General features: G+C 35.8%; 2 protein-coding genes across 11 annotated transcripts in view; both read left to right on the top strand.

The window, feature by feature from the left end:
- LOC18442378 (Tetratricopeptide repeat (TPR)-like superfamily protein) overlaps nucleotides 1-4,058 on the top strand; it is a 31,751-nt gene extending 27,693 nt beyond the window's left edge. For 5 of the 8 annotated variants that reach the window (XM_088869956.1, XM_011628014.3, XM_020672234.2 and 2 more), the window contains 2 exons: nucleotides 203-320; nucleotides 3,537-4,058. The gene's annotated coding sequence lies outside the window, so the exon portion shown is untranslated. The remainder of the gene's footprint in view (nucleotides 1-202; nucleotides 321-3,536) is intronic. The other 3 variants (XM_088869936.1, XM_020672235.2, XM_088869955.1) reach the window with 1 other exon arrangement.
- Nucleotides 4,059-9,375: 5,317 nt separating this feature from the next.
- On the top strand, nucleotides 9,376-18,403 carry LOC18442377 (uncharacterized). 3 transcript variants are annotated; one of them, XR_016057912.1, is made up of 8 exons: nucleotides 9,376-9,628; nucleotides 11,272-11,346; nucleotides 11,504-11,556; nucleotides 11,668-11,760; nucleotides 12,355-12,473; nucleotides 13,448-15,438; nucleotides 15,735-15,789; nucleotides 17,757-18,403. XR_016057912.1 is itself a non-coding variant. In XM_011628013.3 (7 exons), exons 2-7 carry the CDS (start codon nucleotides 11,277-11,279, stop codon nucleotides 17,964-17,966), a joined length of 600 nt encoding a protein of 199 aa, XP_011626315.2. In that variant the 5' UTR covers nucleotides 9,376-9,628; nucleotides 11,272-11,276; the 3' UTR covers nucleotides 17,967-18,403. The 3 variants fall into 3 exon arrangements, 1 of the variants encoding a protein (XP_011626315.2); XR_016057910.1 differs by having other exon boundaries at nucleotides 13,448-15,789; XM_011628013.3 differs by lacking the exon at nucleotides 13,448-15,438.
- The last annotated feature ends 713 nt before the right edge of the window (nucleotides 18,404-19,116 follow it).

Genomic DNA, 19,116 nt, shown 5'->3' with positions numbered 1-19,116 from the left:
TTTTTGTGCTGCGGCACGTTGGCCCAAGGTTCAAATCCCATCACAAATCTACCAAAAAGGAAGAACCTCTATCCTTGTTACATATCATTTTGGTGAGAGTTAGTTTTGGTTTCAGTTCAATTGTTTCTCTCCATGGCAGTCCCTTACGTCATTATTAACATGAGTGCTATCGTATTGGCTAATAATTAATTTTGCTTTTCAGAATTGACAGGAGTCTTAAAGTCTTGTGCATGACTAAGTCAATTGTGGCAGACAATTTTAAGGCTGTGGAATAAATACCCCTGAGAAACATGGAGATCGTTTGGGTTGATGCCACTTTGGTTAGTTCCTGTTCTCTAATTTTCATTTTTCTCAATTTCTATTTTTCTGCATTTCCTTCATATTGTTCATCAACTCTTTGTCAAAATTCATAGGAAAAACAAATAGTAGGTCAGCATGGTTTGTAAAAATTCAAAGGAGGAATCTTGTCTATTGATTCTTTTTGTTTTCTTTTTTCGCATTCTACACTTCAAATTGGGAATGTAATAAGGCTGTTTAGTTTTCACATAAAAAGGTCATAATCACCCTAGCGTTCTGATGTGGAATCAGTTGGCTGGGGTGTGCCATTGGTTACAGTAAAAATTAGAAAACAAATTTCTCATATTTTGTGCAAAGAAATGATACACCCTCAGCCACTCGATTTCACATCTAATGGCAAAAGGTGATTGTGACCTCTTTATATCAAAGGCACAATCCCTTTGAATTTTGGATGGGTTCCTGGGATTGACCATAATGCCCTTTGGTTTTGGTAAATGACTGAAATACCCTTCATATCATGTTGTTCATTCAGGGCGGTCACATTAATTATGTGAATGTTTTACCAATTTGGAGACCAGCAAAAAGGACAATAGGAAGCTCCTGCCATCATTTCCTTCAAAAACACCCGGGATTTATCAATCATAATTAGGCTTACCACATGGAGAGATTGAGGAAAATGTTAATCTAGGAAAATGGAGAGATTGATGAAGATGTTGCACACAAAATTAAAGTTGGGTGGGCGAAGTGGAGATGCGCAACTAGAATTTTATGTGATCCTCGCATACCAATGAGGGTGAAGGACAAGTTCTATAGGACAACGGTGAGACCAGTTTTGCTCTATGGGGCAGAATGTTGGGTAGACAAAAGATAATATACCCATAGAATGAGTGTAGTGGAGATGAGGATGTTGAGATGGATGAGTGGCAAGACAAGAAGGGATAGAATTCGAAATGAATCTATTAGAGAGAATTTAGGTGTGGCACCAATAGGTGGTAAAATGAGAAAGAGTAGACTTATGTGGGCTAGCCATGTGTGGCACCGATCAAGTGCAACACCTATTAGGAGATGCGAATTAGTTTAAGTGGAATGACTGAAAAGGGTAAGGAGTAGGCCTAAAAAGACGTGGTTGAAAGTAGTCCGAAAAGATGTGGGGACTTATGGCCACACTAATGATATATGGCCTTTAATAGAGCATAATGGAGAACCAGGATTCATGTAGCTGACCCCAATTAATTGGAAAAAGGCTAAAATGATGATGATGATGATGAATTAAGCTTACTAACAAGCCAAGCTTAGGCTGAGCCAGACAAGGAGCTAGCAGCCTAATATTTTGCCAGACCCCAGTCCAACAATAGAATCGGACAGGGTCGAACTCGAGTGCGCTCACACACCCGCACACACACATATAGGAAAAGTTTGTACAAGGTTGGGATCATACTTGTAGAAGTAAGGTTGCAGTAATCTACACTGTCGACAGTGTAAATATGATACTATCTTAAAAGGCACATCACTTTTTGACAATGTCTTAAAAGACGTGTCAAATCTACACAATATAACTAAAATAGATGGTGTAGAACATCTACAAGTAACGTTGCCATCATAGATAAACCACTCCCATAGACATATATGGTGAGGTTTGTATAAGGTACCAACCTTACACTATACAATAAGGTGCACCATTAAATCTTATTGAAAGATGTAGTTGCAGTATTGGAGACCTTGCAATGGCTTGAAAATCCATGTTCAACCTTTAATATAAATTTAAATTAAAAAAATACTGTAAATTTAGCAGATCTATGAAAATTTGAAAATAAACGGTCCAAATAACTTGTTAAAAGATGAGTTATTTTTAGGACTTGAAATTCTGTTTTTTTTTTCTTTATATTATACATCTCGATGCTGAGATGATCAATTCGAAGAAGGTTTTCTAACTTCAAAACACTCTTTTCTACTAAATTTTTGAGGTACACCTTGTTTTTGTAGTATAAGGTTGCAAGCTTGTGTAAACTTTTTTGTCTATATATATATATATATATATATATAAGAATTGTATACAATGAGACCATTTACCTTTGATACAAGAGGTCACAATTACTTACAACCATTCAACGTGAAATTTAATAGCTTGGATGAGTCACAAAGTTCGAGAAAATTTCTTGTGAAGTTTGAGTTTGGTCAATGGAATAATTGCAGCCACCCAAGTTCACATCCAATGATCAAGATGAATGTGACCATCTTGTACCAAAGGTAAATGGTTTCATTCTATACTTTCCCATATATATATATATAAGGAAAAACCTTAAAAGCGCCTATAGGGGCAGCGCTACAGTTTTTCGCCACTGCCATAGACTTGCTATGTTAGTGGTGGTTTATTGAACGAACCCGCAACGAATGCCGTCCGTTGCAGCTCCGCGTGATGTTTTGACCGTCACGGACCTAGTATGTCCGTGGCGGTTGAAAAGTGCATGCCGCCAATTTTTTGGACGATGATGAGCCTATGAGCAAAAACACTGTTCATTTTCTCCCATAGGCGTTGTGTAGTGTCTTCATATATATATATATATATATATATATATATAGAGAGAAAGAGAGAGAGAGAGAGAGAGAGAGAGAGAGAGATAGAGGAAGAGACTACAAAACGCTTATGGGCGAAAATGAACAGTATTTTCGCCCATAGGCTTGGTGCCATCCGATTTTTTCAGACGGCATGGATTAAAGACCGTCACGGACATAGCATGTTATGGCAGTCCGTCACGGATATAGCATATCCGTGACGGGATTTTTTTCACACAAAATTGACACAAAAAATATATAGGGATCGCCACGACTCCCATAGGTCCGTGATGGTTTTTAAGCAAAATCGTCAAAGACATAGCATGTCCATGATAGGGACGAAATACTGTAGCAATTCTCCTATATATATATATATATATATATTCCTTGGCCTAGCATGTGGACCTTGGCCAAAAATTATTCGGGCCTAGCATGCATGGTCCATGGCCCTTGAAGTGTGGCCCTAATCAAGTCTGGAGACAGGCCCAGCCAGGTTGGCAGCCCCAATCATAATTCCATAAACCAGTAATTTATTTTGGTTTTTTTTTTTATGGCAAATTGTTGCAGCTTTTAGTCTTTTCTTTATTCACTTCATCTTTTTGTTTGCTATTTCATTTTTATTTTGTGTAATTAATTATGTATCTGCAGGTGTTCACTTTGTAACCCTAATACATGTTTTTTCTCAGGGTTTTGGGTATTCTTGCGCCCATGATCCATCTTAGGGTAAGGTGCTGGGGAGGACATTTTATTAATTCATCAGACTTGGTTGGCTTAATCTTTTCATAAACTGGGGGACACGTTACCTCGCTAGTTTTGTTTACATGTTACAGTGATTTTAGTAAGTCCACAAAAATTCTATTTGCTTCGGTTTATCATGAACAGTTAAAATAAGGATGCTGAATTATTTTTTTCTTTGTTGTGTTGAAAAGATATTTAAGCAGGATTTCTGGTTCTGCTGTGGGTACTTTTTGAGTAATATATGTTTTAAAATGGTCAACGTCATTACTAAGCAAGGATGGCTGCAAAAGGAGCAAAACAATGATCATATAAGGTGTCCCAAATGGTCACTCAGTTGCTGTTTTCTAGATTAAAACCTTGTCTAAAGTAAATGAATTAAATGTTTGTATCAGGGATTCTGTCCCTTAATTTCTCTGTTTCACTCTGAAATACTGCTGCTTCATAAATGACAGTAGGTGTTTTTGTTTGTCCATTGGGCTTAATGACTATTTTATTGGACTTGAGATTGGGCTTTTTGATGGTTGCCTATTGGGCTTTGTGACTATTTTTGCTGGGCCTGAGTTTGGGCTTCTTATTGGACCATGGGAAAATGAAAAATGAAAAAGACGAAAAATTCCTACTACATTTTTCATAGGAAAATGAAAAAGACGAAAACTTCAAATCATTTAATGATAAAAGTAAATGTAACTATGACCTTGGGGCAGAGAGATAACATTTCAAACATAAAGAAAGAGTTATTGTGTATTACGATATCAGATATCTTTATTACATGGAAGTCATAATTGCCATTAGCCATTATATGTCAAATTCGATGTTTTGGCGTGTTATAAAATTTAAATTTTTTTTTTTTTTGTAAACTTTGAGTCTAGTCACACGCTCAACCACCTGAATTAAATACGACGGAAGAGTAATTGTGGTCTTCTTGGTCTCTTTGTATATCCATTTTCACATGGTGGTCGTGCTCCTTCGTGGCCTTTAATTTAGTTATTCTTGGACCAAACGAGGGTCTTCATTGCTTTATTTAACCAGAAATGCAGCGAAAACTCTTGTAAGGTATGCATGTATGGTGGTCTTGTAGGACCAAATTGTACACTGGTCTTGCAAGCAAAACACCTACTGAGTGGGTGTTTTACGACATTAATTATCAAAACATCTATAATAATTCACCATGCGATCATTTCTTAAAAATGATCACGTGTGCAAAAGGTCCTTTATCTGACTCTTCATGAACGGCTGGTAAAGAGTTGCCCTTGAGTAGGGAAATGATTTGTATTATTTTTCTTTTTTTTTGCCGGAAAATTTATCAATATGCACTTAACTTGTTAATAACTTTAACAGTTTATCCCTTTTTTCAAATATTACAATGCATGGTCATGTGTATTTTGATGTATTTTGAAATTAATAAAAAATATTGGTAAAATAGTAATCAACTGATATTTAAATAAATTTCCCTTTTTTAAAATTCAAGTGGTCCTTTTATTGATCTCAAGGGATGGAGAATGAGTTTTTGGATGATCTAAGAGGAGACGAAGAAAGATGATAGGAGAGTTTTGATTTCAAAGAATTCCCCCATAACATGAGACCATGGTCCAAATTTCCTCTTTTACAGGAAAATGGACCTTTTGTGCAATAAGCATCAAACATAGAAAATTAAACATAATATTTTTTTAAATGTAGAATTTTTTTTTATAACAAATTCAAGGCAAGAAAAGTAAACTTCAATAGCACATACTAGGATTACTAGATCAGCGGTTGTACCTTAATTGTCTTTTTTCCTTTTATTTCCTCTTGTTCTCTGGCGTTCTTTCCCTTCTTTCTTTTTTTCGCTTACTTCTTCACTGTGTACTTTTCATTTAGTCAATGAAAATTCCTAATTAATGTTTTGGAAAAAAGAATAACAAATGAAAGAAAGGTGAGAAGCTCCTTCTACAAATTTTCCGCAACAAATTAGAGAAATTTATGTACAGACCGGAGCATAGGATTGCTCGTGGGTTTATATTTTCAGAAATTTTAGGGCATGATATTTTTATTTTTTTATTTTTTAATTTTTCCCTCAATTGGAAACATCAAGCGCCATTGTATTTTGAAAAAAGTTTATATAAGGTTGTAACCTTATACTATAGAAGTACAATACACTGGAAAAATCCTATAGAAAATAGTGTTTTGAAGTTACGAACCCTTTCAATTGATCATCTCGACCTCAAGATGCATAGATATATATAAAAAAAAGAATTTCAAGTCTTAAAAATAATACATCTTATAGTATGTTATTTAAACGATCTCTTTTTAAAATTTTCAAATTTTGTAGATCTGCTCAATCTACACCGGTTTTAAAATTTTAAATTTCAAAATTAAGGTTGAACGTGGATTTTCAAGCCAGTTGTAAGGTTTTTGACACTGGAACCACATCTTATAGTAAAATTTAGAGGTGTACCTTACTTGTATAGTACGAATTGATTACTTTATACAAACCTCACCCTATTTATTTGTTATTTTTTTTTATTTTATGGAACTAAAGGAAGGTCATATGTATAAGATAATAGATTCCTCATTTCTGGGGCGATTCAATAATAACAACATTGGGCCGCACTATGATCTAATCTAATCTTTTGTATGGGACGATCCGATGTTCCAAACATCCAACCACTTTGATATTTAGAAATTGTTTTTTCAAGTTTGAGACCTTGTTAGAGATGTGCATATTGCCTATGTTTTCGTTCTTTTATAAATTAAAAAAGTTAATCACTGTCTTGGTACAAATAAATAAACCTAAGTATGGGCAATGTAAGGAACATCGGACTACCCCATACAAAATAAAATTTTAAATCATAAGCGGTCCAATTTTGCCAATGTCGAACTGCCCCATAAATGGGATGTATGATATCTTATTCAATAGACTGCCTCACAAATACAAAAAAGAAAAGAAAAGAAAGAAAAGCGGTTTAATGTTTGCATAATCTAACTGAGAGAACAACTAGAAGAAATAAAGAACATAAAAAAAGACCTGCCATAAAATTATGAAAATATGGTTCAAAGGGTAATTTTGTAAATTTATCCCTTTCCTTACCTAAATTTCTCTACAAATTGTACTTTTGAATGGTAATATCTCGCTAAGTAAATTACCATGATAATAGTGTGTTTTAATTCCAATATCTTACTAACCTACATTATGAGATATATTATAGTTTGGAAAATTGTTTCATGTGGCCTGGAATGTATTTCTACAAATGCGGTCTAGAAATTGTAAAGCATCGATTTTAAAGATGGATGCAAGTAGGTGTTCTATCTGAAACAATACAAACTAACAGTCCAAATACTTTCTTAGTAGAATTATTATTTTTAGTTTTTAAATTTTATTTATTTATTCATATTCATGATCTCCATGTTAGAGATTACATGTCCTTAAAAATTAAGTCTTAAAATCCATCTTAAAAATAGATTTATTAGGAAGCCCGCAGTTCCTACATATGCGGGGCTTGGTCGCATGAAAACCGGGTCCTTATGGTTTTGATTACCAAGTGATTGGTATTTTTAATATCGATATCAGATCTGAATTTTTTCATAAGGCATCGGAAAGAAAAAAACTTTTCACAAGATATGGGTGTTTTCAAATGCCAAGATCTTCCTGTAAACATTGCATAAGATGTTCGTAGTTTTTAACACCAATTCCCACTAAATGACTCCGTTGAAAACACCAATATCTCATGTGCAACAATCCACCATCTATGTAGTTAATCGTGTACAACAAAGAACATGAGTTAAAGTCAACTCATTGAATCTCCTGAGTAAATTTCCATTAAAACATTAGAGATGTTTTAATTTTTTTTAGACTTTTTTTTTTTATAATTGAGTGGGGGATAAGACTTTGGATCGATGATATCAAAGAAATTGACTTTTTATCTCATCACGATAGTCTTGATACTGTTAATGCCCTAGAAAAACTAATTTATTGTGGTGTTTCAAGGCTTCTTCTTACTATTGCCATAAAAGTTCACAGATAATATATATATAGAGAAAAGTATACAATGAGATCATTTATTTTCGGTACAAGGTGGTCATAATTGATCTTGGCCATTGGATGTGAAATTTGGTGGTTGCATTTATTCCATTGACTAAAGTCAAAGTTCAAAAGAAATTTTCCTGAACCTTATGACAAACCCAAGCTATCAGATTTCACATCGGATGACTAAAAGTAATTGTGACCTCTTTGTACTAAAGGTACATAGTCGCATTGTATACAACCTTTTATGTAATATCAAAGAATAATTTAAAATTTTATGTTTCAAATAAGACACGTCAAATAGCTCAAAATACCTTTACAAATATCATTAAGTGAGCTGGGGAGCAATTTGTAAAAGAATTAGGGCATAGACAATCAAGTTAAAGCTATTAAGATGAATGATGTTATGCATTAACTTGCCATATTGATCAATGATATACAGTATTTTCATGTGTTAACGTATTTATTATTAAAAACACAACATTATGGTAAAATACCTCTAGTGTGGTCGCAAGGGGGCTGGGATTGGCATGGGCAAAGACCCAAGCCCAACCCGTCAAACTAAAAACCCTTAAATTCAAGGTTTACCCGAATCGACATGTGCATGAGTTGCCTGAACACGAACCATGTTAGGCAGCCCGGCCCATTTGCAACCCAATAAACTTAAAAGTAATAACAAGGGCCATTTGGGCCTCAACAGCCGGGCCTAGTCCATTAAGCCAATAGGCTATAGACCCGGTGTTACCTGAGGTGGAGATCTGAACCAACCATTGCGAGGCTTAGCTTTTGAGGCATATCGGGTCAGGCCAACTGATTTGTACCCTTGCCCACGGTTAATATCTCGATCAATCTTGGGTAATAAATCAGAAAAGTATATAAAAGACCATTTAGTTTTAGCATAAAGAGGTCGTAACTACTCTTGTCCATCAAATTTTAATTAAGTGGTTGTGGGTGTATTTTTTGACTAGACTCAAACTTTAAAAAGGAATTTATTAGACCTCATAACACACCCCAAGCCATCCAATTCGACATCTTTAACTAGAATAATTGTAATCACCATTTTTTTTTATAACCTCTTATAACACATATAAATAGTCTCATAGTATACAATCTCAATAAACTATTATGAAATTATATACTATACGCACCATTTATCTTCAGAATAAAGATGTTAAAAAACCTATAACTATCCCATATAATACTTGATATTATGTGTGTGAAAAAAAAAGTAGAAAATTTTATTTTCAAGTTTGAACTTCGTCAACATAATACAACATCCATCCAATTTTACATTTAGTGCTTAAGATTAATTGTGACAATCTAATAGAAATATATTATAGGTGCAATTGGCATACAGACGTATATGTAGCTGTAGACAAGTAGATTTATAATTATATGAAAATCTTAAAAATAGACGGTATAGAAAATATGTTGTAAAATATACTATTTTTTATATTTAAAATCTTTTTATTTTTCATGATTATACAATTTGATGTCGAGATGATTAATTAAAGGGGTTTTTCAACATTAAAACTACATTTTTCGATGGATTTTTGAAATGCATCCGTAGTTCTACATTATAAGGTTGCATCCTTATGAAAACTTTTTCTGCGCACATTGTCCTCATAATATCCAGGTCACGGGGGCCGTTTAGGTGATTTTCTACGCCCTGTCGGATGTCAAAATCATTATTCAATTTCGTGTAACTGTACCTTTGGAGTCCGCCGACTACCGAACCCTATAAATATATACTTTCCTTTTTAACGCCACTTCGGATGCTCTATTTCGGGGATCGTGAAAACCTTTAGGGTTCCGGAGCTTTTTGGATATCTTCTCTCCCATAGTACTGGTTTTAATCAATTTTGTACATTTTGGGCCCTGAAGAACCTGAAATTTTAGGGTTTTTTCTTTCCCATTGTTTGATCTTTCTCATATCAGGTTTATATAATCTGCTATTAGTTTTCTTGTTTCTTAAGAAGCTTGGTTTTGGTAGACTCAGCTCAAATCTTCTGTAGAACCATTAGTGAACGCCATTACTATGTAAGTTTTAAGCTCTTTTTGTGTGTGCCATGATGTATGTTTTCTGGTTCACTTTACCCTTTGTATGGTTCTTTAGATGGTTTTAGGGTATTTCATTTCCTAGATTTGATATCTTCTGAGATTTTTTATTCGAATTTATTAGCTCTCAGTTTTCTTTATTTTGTTTTGAAAGCCCTAGACCTAAATTTTGTGGGGAATTTTACCATGGAATATTTCCTGATATAAAGATTTCTAAAATTGATGCGTATTGGCGAGTAATGTGATTAATTATTTGATGATTTTTTTCCATATATTTATTTATTGGAATTTGCTATGGAACCCCCTCAATATGTGATGATCCTTTTCATCGCATACGTTTAAACCTCAATATTAAATAAATCAAAAAATTATTTGGTACTCTTGTGTATTTTTTTCAAGAATTATTTCAACTCATTAATCTCTCATCTGTGTCTTATTCTTACCTGTGGCATTCTCTCTCCGCATGTTTATTTTTCTCTGTTTATCTTTTCCTCTCTCACATTTTCCATCTATAATTTTCATTCATTCTTGCTATTGTGAGGTTTGATATCCACATGCAGGTTACCTATTGATTGGCATTAATGGGAAAATGACTCATTTTGCATTTGTTCAACACTTTGAAAAGAATAGATTCACTCAGACTTATTTTATGAGAAAATAAGAAAATTAATTATTTATTTTCCCTGTTGTTTTCTATAGCCATGAGGCTATATGCTCACCTGTATGGGAGGGTTTTTAAGTATAGGGTGTGCATCTGCAGGAGTGCCCTAGCTTGCTATCTTTTATAATGATGAGATTCATGCTAAAAGATATTTTAGCATATGAAATGCTCAGTTTTGTTGAATGGAATTTGTTCTTCTTGTGGTTTGTCATTTCGTGATCTTTCTCATAGCATACCAATAGTCTCCTTAGAGGTGTATATAAATCACATACTTGTGTATGAGGAAGCGATGCTGTTTATAGAATTCCGATTTAAATGAGTAGTTCATTGTCGCGGAAAGATATAGGTGTGCTTCAAGTTCTGTTGTGAATCTTGACGATGTGTGAATTCCATGGATTTCCTGTACTTGTGCGGTTGTCAAGGTCTTCATTGGTTGTTATTTTTTCATTAAAATTGAGGTATACAAATTATGTCTAATTTATCTCTATTGTGAACCCGATTGAAATATATCTATGGCCTTTTTATTATGGTTTTCTATGTTGAAAAGGATTGTGTTGTTTGTTTTGATAATTTAGTTTGTTTTCTTAATTTGCTTCTTAATTTAGTAATGATAATTACATATATTTGCACGGTTTTCTGTGCACGACTCAGCACTTTATGGGAATTTTTGTACATCTTAGTAAATTACAGCTATGTGAGAATTTGGTTATGTTGTAGCTTGGTTCTCTGGTTCTGGTCCATGCACATTAATCTCGTTTTGTTTGCTCTATCGATTGTATAAATAGGCGGGTGATGAAAATTGTTTGTTTTTCCGAATAATTCTGTTGCTTGTTTTGTTAATGTTGCATACATAAATTTATGATTTATCCTAATACTTTTTTTTTTCTTTTTTTAATGCGCTTATTGCATACATATTCCTTCAATTTATTTGTTTCTTTCTTTGAAATGTTATTGTGGAGAGCAGCTGAGATGGGAAGCAAACCAGCATTGACGACTGAGGCTATTGCTCTTACAGAGAAGAAGATGGACATGAGCTTAGGTATTCTTTCTCCCATTTTTGTTTTTGTGTTCACTGGTAGCTTCAGGTGTGCACGCTTGTGGGTGTGCTTACACATGCTTGTGGGTGTGCTTACACACATAAATGCATAAAAATATAGAATTTTAATTATTTACTGGAGAATATTTCTTGGTTGCAGATGATATCATCAAGATGTCCAAGAAGCCAGCAGTTAAAAGGCCTCGAGGCCCTGTAAGTTGACTTCAGCCTACTTGCTTTTTGATGTGCTTTGGACATTTTATATGTTTGTCCAATTAATGATCATGTTTCAACTAATGATTGTGTGCCTCTTGAACTACTTAGATCAAGAACCGGGGTTTTCCTTCAAGTGCTTCCTCACAAGCAAAGGGCTCTAATGCTCTCTTCATGCAATCACGGTCTTCTGCGCTTCGACAGGTATTTCATTCTAGTTGTACGCAATGGTTATCTTTATAGGATATTCACATTTGGGTAGACCCTACAATGGATTGGGTGGGTTAGATGTAGGTTTTTTGTTTAGACCTAGATTAAAAAATTACGTTTTTTGTTTAGACCTAGATTCAACAATTACAAAAGAAGGCTTTCTACTGTTATGTGCATGATTTATGCAACCTAATGTGCCTTAGTGTAGTGCAGTTCTTTGAAACTCTTGATGTCTGACTAAGACGAGCAAGTCTCCTGGACCCGGCAGGGTATGCCCCCAGAGTGAAAATTCATGGGGACCGACCAAGTCTCATGGTTCTCAGATTCTTTCTTAATTTCTTTCGAAAGTTCTGTCGAGCTGGACTCTGGGACTCAGACCTGGCCCGTCCATGGTTCCAGGGTTGAGTGTGAGTTTCAAAGCACAGACTTTGAGCATCTTGACTTAAAAAGTTAAAAGTGATTGGCGTGGTATGTCTTTAAGCACACTATTTATGGCCTAACAATTGCTGTCCACTTAGTCAATTGAATTTGAACATGGTTGGTGAACTGGATCTTTGAAACTCATGGAGAGGCTTTACCTGTACATAGGGATTACTTGCTGAGAAGAGGACGAATTTCAAAAACCAGCAGTTCTCATATGCTAAGGAAGCTGCCAGGAAATCTTCTATGACTCCCGTCCGTACCAGGGTTAACTGGAACAAGATGAGGTACTCCTCCACAATCTGTGTTGACTGAAATACATTTGCATACCAAGTACATGTGTCTCTGTATGTCTACATGTGTTGATTGTGTTTTCTTGTACTGAAATTTAAGGATTCCATGTGCATTACCCACTCCAGTAAGTTCAATATTACTGGAGTTAGAAAATATAGTAGTCAAATATGGAATTGAAAATGAGGCCCTATTCATATGAAATCCTCGTCCAAAAATCCATCTTGGAGATGGATTTAGGACCTGGAATACAAGCTAAGTTACGCTAGATGCATCTCTGCTGCAAATATAAGATTTTGCAGCTAAAAAGATGGTGTGGATCTGACGATCTGCGTAAAATTAAAATGAGTGGTGCAAAAACAATATTTAAAATACTGTACTTTTAAAATTCTATCCCTTTTTATGTTCGTGGTGCTCAAGATTATTGACCTGTGAAATTTTAGGTCCAAATCCCATCCCTTAGATGGACTTGTGAAGGAGGCCACATTTGGATAATTGCACCAGCTGATGCACCAAAACCCAACCCATTTCTAAATTATGAACTGGAAATTGCTCTACTAAAATCCAATGTAGGTTTGGCTAGTATCTGGGCTACATATGAGTTGTGCATGAAATCGTATGGTCGTACTTTAAGTCTGCATCTCCTATACTGCATTTTGGTTGTTTAGGCATTTGTTCTTGTTCTAATTGGTTTATGAGACTTTTTAAGGTTGAGTTATACCTGTGATAATCTCTGTCAATTCATGAATTATGTGTTTATGTACATATATCACACTTGCCAGCATGTGTTTGTTTATTTATGAATGGGTGCATGTGCAAGTAGGCATGCTCTTATTAGCAGGCAAGTGTGTATGTACAAACATATTGCTTAGCGGAAATGGCTATTGCTTTATTTTCCTGACTATTCCGTACTTCCCATTTCCTCTCTCCATGTGATGACTTTATATGTTTCTTTCTTTCTTATTGACAGGTAATCAAGGTCTTACAATTTGTGGGATTGTGAAGTCATTTGTTTGCATTCTTGGCGTTATTCTTGGGTTGAGCCATTAGAAAGGGTCGATGTCACTTTCCTGTTCCCCTGCGTATCCAATACTTCCGTGAGTGAAACTAGTGCATGTTTTGGGTCTTCATTCATGTGAAGAACTATTTGGCATCCTATGGGTTTAAGGATGAGTTATGATGAGATGGTTAGAAGGTGAAGATTTATTCACAATGGGGTACAAAAGTTTGTTGGAGGGGTTGTGCCAGTCAACATGGGGTTTTGTGATGAATATGGGGTTTATGATGAATATGTTTTGAAGGGCAATGCAAACTTAGTGAGTGGAGCATGCAATGTACGATTGAGGTTGGGAATGTTGGAGTTTTTGGCAATAAATCAAGTTGCAACAAGGAATAGATAGAGGGCTTACTGTTTGGGATAACGAAACTTCATATTGGAGTAGATTGCTGGGCTCGACATCAAGAAAGGCAACCTGTTGAAAGTCACTACGAATTTCAATTGTGTTAATATATTATACACAGTAGAGATAGGATATGTGTTAATTTTTGTCTACGGCCTGATGCGTTTCATGGCTTTTTGGTAAACCTATCAGGATATGTGGTCCTTAGCTGTTCTTGAGAGTTTGTTATTCTGCTAATTAATTCTCATTATACATTGCTTATAGCAAATCTGATCTATCCCACTCAAGGATGACTTACTGTTGTGATTCATTCTTCACGGTTGGAGACCCTCGCTCTCTTTGCCTTCCTGCTATTGACAAAGTTCTGTAGGGTTCTACACTTGGATATGCTGCCTTGAAGCTTCTGTACTGGGAGCCAGGTTTAACTTGAAAAGTACATTATTTAGCGCTTGATGGTCAGGGTCTTGATGGTCAGGGTCAGAACTTCCAAGTTCGTGTTTCGTTGGATGAGGCAGATGAGGTATTATTGTCGATCTGCAATATTGAAAGATTGTGTGCTGAGGGTTTTGGAGATTTTTGTTTGAGACTGCATGGGTAAGTTGGCCGCATCTGCACTGGGAGCTTGCTGTTTTGATAAAGGAGTCTCCTGTCTCTTCTATCTCTTTGCACTTGCTACTTTTCTTGGCAGTGTCTACTTCTGATTGTGAAGATATTCTCAGGTTGTTCTAACCCTTGTTATCTTCTAAGAAGCTCCTCTCTTCTTTCCTTCTAGGTGAATCATTTCTAGATGGCATTTTTGGCTGATTTGAAATTGAATTGGACATGTAGAAACTTCGGCAGTGTAAACTTATGACTGTGAGGATATTTTTTGAGGTTGTTCTAACCATAATCGACAAAGTATACTGCATACTTAGAAGCCTCTTTTTCTCATATAGGAGAACCATTTCTAGATGGAGTGTTTGGCTGATTTGAACCCGATATAGGAGGGTCAGCGTTCGGAATACTGATTGATTTGCTGCTCTCTTTTGTGATTTAGCATGGTTCACCGGGCACATAGGGTGTTGTACCAGATGAATTGGGCCCCATATGTTGTAAATGTTTCCGATGCTAACTGCTCTGTTCTGCAGGGCAAACTTTTGATTGTGAATATGTTTTGAGATGATTCTAACCATCACCAGCACAGTGTTTTTATGAGACCCATTATTGGCAGTAGAACCTTTTTCTTTTAGGAGAACTTTCTGCAACCTGGAAGCATTTGTAGAAGGAGTTTGAAGGTTCATCTCTCGCTAGGTTATGTTGCTTGCTTTTCCCTTTATCCTCAAGAAAAAGAAGGAATTAGGCGCATTTGGACAATTACTTCGTGCTTCTACATTTTTCCTCCTCTCTCAACTACTTTTTACTGTGGAATACTTTATTCATGAGAAATTGAGCTTCTAAAAATTTGAAGAAGAGAAATTGAGTCTATTGTGTTACCTTGCCTTTGTGATGGGTGTATTGAATCAGTGGGCTTGGCCTTTGCAAGTTACCCCAGAGCTTGTGTCTTGCATCAGAGGAGCAAAAGGTGAATGGTAACTCAAAAAGGGGGAGTACTGCTTTGCAATGGACTTGTATCTGTCGTTTAGTTTTCCTTTTTTGTTTATTCATTGGGGCCGTAAATGCTATTTCTCTGTTAAGGTTGCTGATTTTCTCATGTTATCTGTGTGATGATGCTCACAGAAATTATTGCTGCGTTCTTACTATCAGAGTTTAGCTGTGCTCAGGATGTTGAGGTGTCGTTTATTAGTTCATCAGGGTATCAAAATTTCTCTAACAAGTGCATTGTTTTAATTTACATTCTATTGATGTTTGTGATGGCAGGATTGCACCTCAACTGAACCAGAGGACTGCATATGAGGGCTTTTCTGCAAACAAGGTACTTATCTATAGTTTTTTATGATAGCTGTCATTGTTGTTGACTAGTTGATATGGTGTTCTCCTGCAAACCGTTGACTGGTTATTGTATTGCATGATGCTTCTTCTCTTTCTTGATGTACTCGTCTTTGTGAAATGGTTTCAGTTTTTCTGCTCCATTCTTCCCCTTCATGATTTTATCACCTGAGGTTTTTCACGGTTGATTCTCACTCACACCCCCCCAGCAAAAAAAAAAGAAAAAGAAGCAAAAACAAAAACTAGAAAGAAAAAATTATCCCCTTCCATTCCCCAACACACGAATGACAGACCCCCCCTCCTCTCTCCCATGAGTTTCCTATCTCCCTTTTTTTGATAATAATGGTGATTGTTACTTTGTTATATTACCTTCTATGAAATTCATGTTGAGCAACTATTAGCTTACCCAAATCTTACATGATTGATTGAAGTTCTGATGCTTTATGTTGCCCTTTAACTTATACCTTGCGTCTTATTAATGGACCGATGGTTAGTCATATATAACAAGTGATCAGCAATTGACCGTTCTTTACGGGAGAGTAAAAGCACAGAAATCATTAGTAGAGAAAAAAATTAGCATATGACTTTAATTGATCAGCAGGAGAAGCCAACCGTGGTCTTTTTAACCGAAGCTGTGAAGCAGAATTTTTTGGCCTTGTGTTCGTTTCATTTTGAAAAGTAATTAAAATATATAAAGCCATTGTATTATATTAGAGAATTGTGAGTAATACATGTTTTCAAATTAATATCTAACTGTTAGGTTTAGAAATCTAATTAATTACTATCTAACTGTTAGGTTTAGAAATCTAATTAATTACTATCTAACTGTTAGGTTTAGAAATTTAATTATTGTAACAGTGGTGTCTTACTGCACCCACATGCACTCCGATTCTTGTTACAGCTACATCTCTACTCATTTGTGTGGTATTTTTTACGTACTGTAATTTGTTGCATGAGCTGGCGCGTTTACTTCCTGTTGTGTAATTGCCCATTGCAGCACACCATTTGTACCCTAGATTTCATTATTATATAGGACCACTTTCATGCCTCATGTGACAGTGTGTGCCTTCCTTTGGAGAAGAGAATTGAACCAGTGTACTATTTGAACATATTCTAGCTGGTCTTCATCTCCTCCCTTAATGCTTGTATGGGTGATTGCTCTAGGCAGATGGCTACAGTATCACCGATATATATATTTGATACTAGCCTTTTTTTGATGTTTGAAGGAAAATTCATATAACATATAACAGTTACGTATGTAGTCTCAGCTCAGTGTTCTAGCAATTTGGATACACGTCTTCATTAAAGAATAGATTATCTGATGTTGAAGGGGCTCAATGATTAGCTGTCTCTGCAGACTAATCAATTTCCAAAGATATGTTTTGTCACGTTTTCATCTATTATTATTTACCCCGTGTCATGCCCATCTGAGCACATTCACCAATTCGTCACTATTGCAATGGGAGCACTGTAGTACTATATAGGAAGAACATTGTTGAACCAGCCCAAAAGGCTCATCTTCTTTTTCTTTTTTTTAACCTTCCACTGTAGACAAGATTATGTTATGATCTAACTTATCTGTATTTACCAACTAAGAAAGTGAAAAGGGAATGAAAATCACTTACCTGACTGGCTTCTTAACTCTTCGGGAGAGAAGATCACTCCTTAATTTCGCAATGATGATTTGTCATCTCTCTATTATGTCATGACTAAAAGAACTGGAAATTGTTTTGTACGATATGCTTTATTTCTCTAGTGAAAGCTTGCACCCTATGCCCTATATGTGTTGGATGGCTACGTGAAAGCTTTATTTCTGGTATTGCTGCTTGAACTGTTTCCAATATCCTCTGCCAGTCTCCATGTCTCCATGTGTTGCATATGTCATGTGTGTGTGTCTCTGTTAATAGAGAGGAAATTCCAAAACAAAGACGGCGGTGGTTTGTGTTTGTGTAGGAAAGAGGTGTGCAGAAGCAGAAGCCCAAGACCCTAGATTCACTGTTTGCAGGGATGAAGGAGCAGAGGATGAAGAAATTTAGGGCCACGCAACAGCAGATTAGAGGGGGTGGCAGACAGAGGCTCACCTTCCCAGTCACCCAAAGGCAGCAGCAGCAGCGCCAACAAAGCAATGGTGGCTTTCACCTTTCAAACTTCCACAAACCATGATGTATATTTGTTATATATAATCATGGAAAGAAAAGAAGGCTCTCCCCCAAATAGGACAAACTCAGTAGTTACATCTTCCAGTCGACATGGGGTATTTTGTTAATCCTCTTATCTCTCTGCTTTGCTGAAAACTGGGTTAGTGGGGGTGAAGGATTGGAATGTGGCTGGATTTTGATTGGAAGGCACACTCGAAGCTGGTCTTCTTTTGGAAAGGAGTATTGGGATTCACATGTTTTTTTTGTTCGTTATAACGGACCCAAATAATGGGGATAAGGTTTGGATGATGATGATGATACTTTTGGTTATATGGTGACTCTACTTTAGAATTGTAATTGTTGAGTATGTGGTGGGCGGATTTCGGTCAATTGTAGTTGTTTGTCCTTCTCTTGGTTGCTCTCTCAAAGTGGAGGCTTTTTAATGGATCAACTTTCATTTCATTACTATGCTGATAAAATCTGATGGATTAACTTTCATTTCATTACTATGATGATAAAATCTAAGGGGTCTTTTATTGGTTTTCATATTTTAGACACTACGCTTTTAGTGCCAGGCTTAATATTTAGAGCCATGGCACCCTCTGAAGAAGAATTGAGTTTTAGTATGGTTTAGGATTTGCCTGGGCTACCAGTAAAAAATGTTGGAAGTAAGAAAGTGCAAAGGTGCTCTCTGTCTTATCTATTATTTTTTTAGATTCTCTCTTGCTCGAGTAATCTTATGCGCAGTGAACCTTATGACTTGGAAGTTGTCAACTTCCACCACCTATTTGGATTTGATTTTTGGAAAATTTCTACCTAAGCCACTGGCATTTATTATGTTTTTCCCTTTAGATTTAGGGTGCCTAAGTTCTCTTTTGATATTTGGATTTGATTTTTGGGCTTGATTCGGGGTATTGGTTTTTGGGCTTCTGTGTCCCATTTTTCTACAGTTCTTTCTCTACTGTATTGGGGGAATAAATGAGTTTCAAAGGGATAAAATTGTAGAGAAAAGAAGGGGCATAAAATTGTAGAGAAGATGGAGGGGAGTTGAAGTCTAAATGCGAGTAGGTGGTCCACTAAAATGGGGTGGTTGGTTTTGAAATGTGCACAGTAAAGATGGTTTTGTTTAACTATTTTTATTTTTGTTAGATGTATGATTTTGATGTATCTGAGTC

This window comes from Amborella trichopoda, chromosome 1 (genome assembly GCF_054954075.1).
Source record: "Amborella trichopoda isolate Santa Cruz 75 chromosome 1, AtrichopodaSantaCruz75HAP2 v2.0, whole genome shotgun sequence".
Lineage (NCBI taxonomy): Eukaryota > Viridiplantae > Streptophyta > Magnoliopsida > Amborellales > Amborellaceae > Amborella > Amborella trichopoda.
Note: the sequence above shows the minus strand (reverse complement) of the source record. Positions and strands in the feature narration are given on the sequence as shown.

Excerpts from the sequence above, each read along its gene's own strand:
- LOC18442377 (XM_011628013.3), top strand. The coding sequence starts at position 11,277 with ATGGGAAGCAAACCAGCATTGACGACTGAGGCTATTGCTCTTACAGAG. Across the intron at positions 11,347-11,503 it reads GAAGATGGACATGAGCTTAG|ATGATATCATCAAGATGTCC; the intron begins GTATTCTTTCTC and ends TCTTGGTTGCAG. Across the intron at positions 11,761-12,354 it reads GGTCTTCTGCGCTTCGACAG|GGATTACTTGCTGAGAAGAG; the intron begins GTATTTCATTCT and ends ACCTGTACATAG.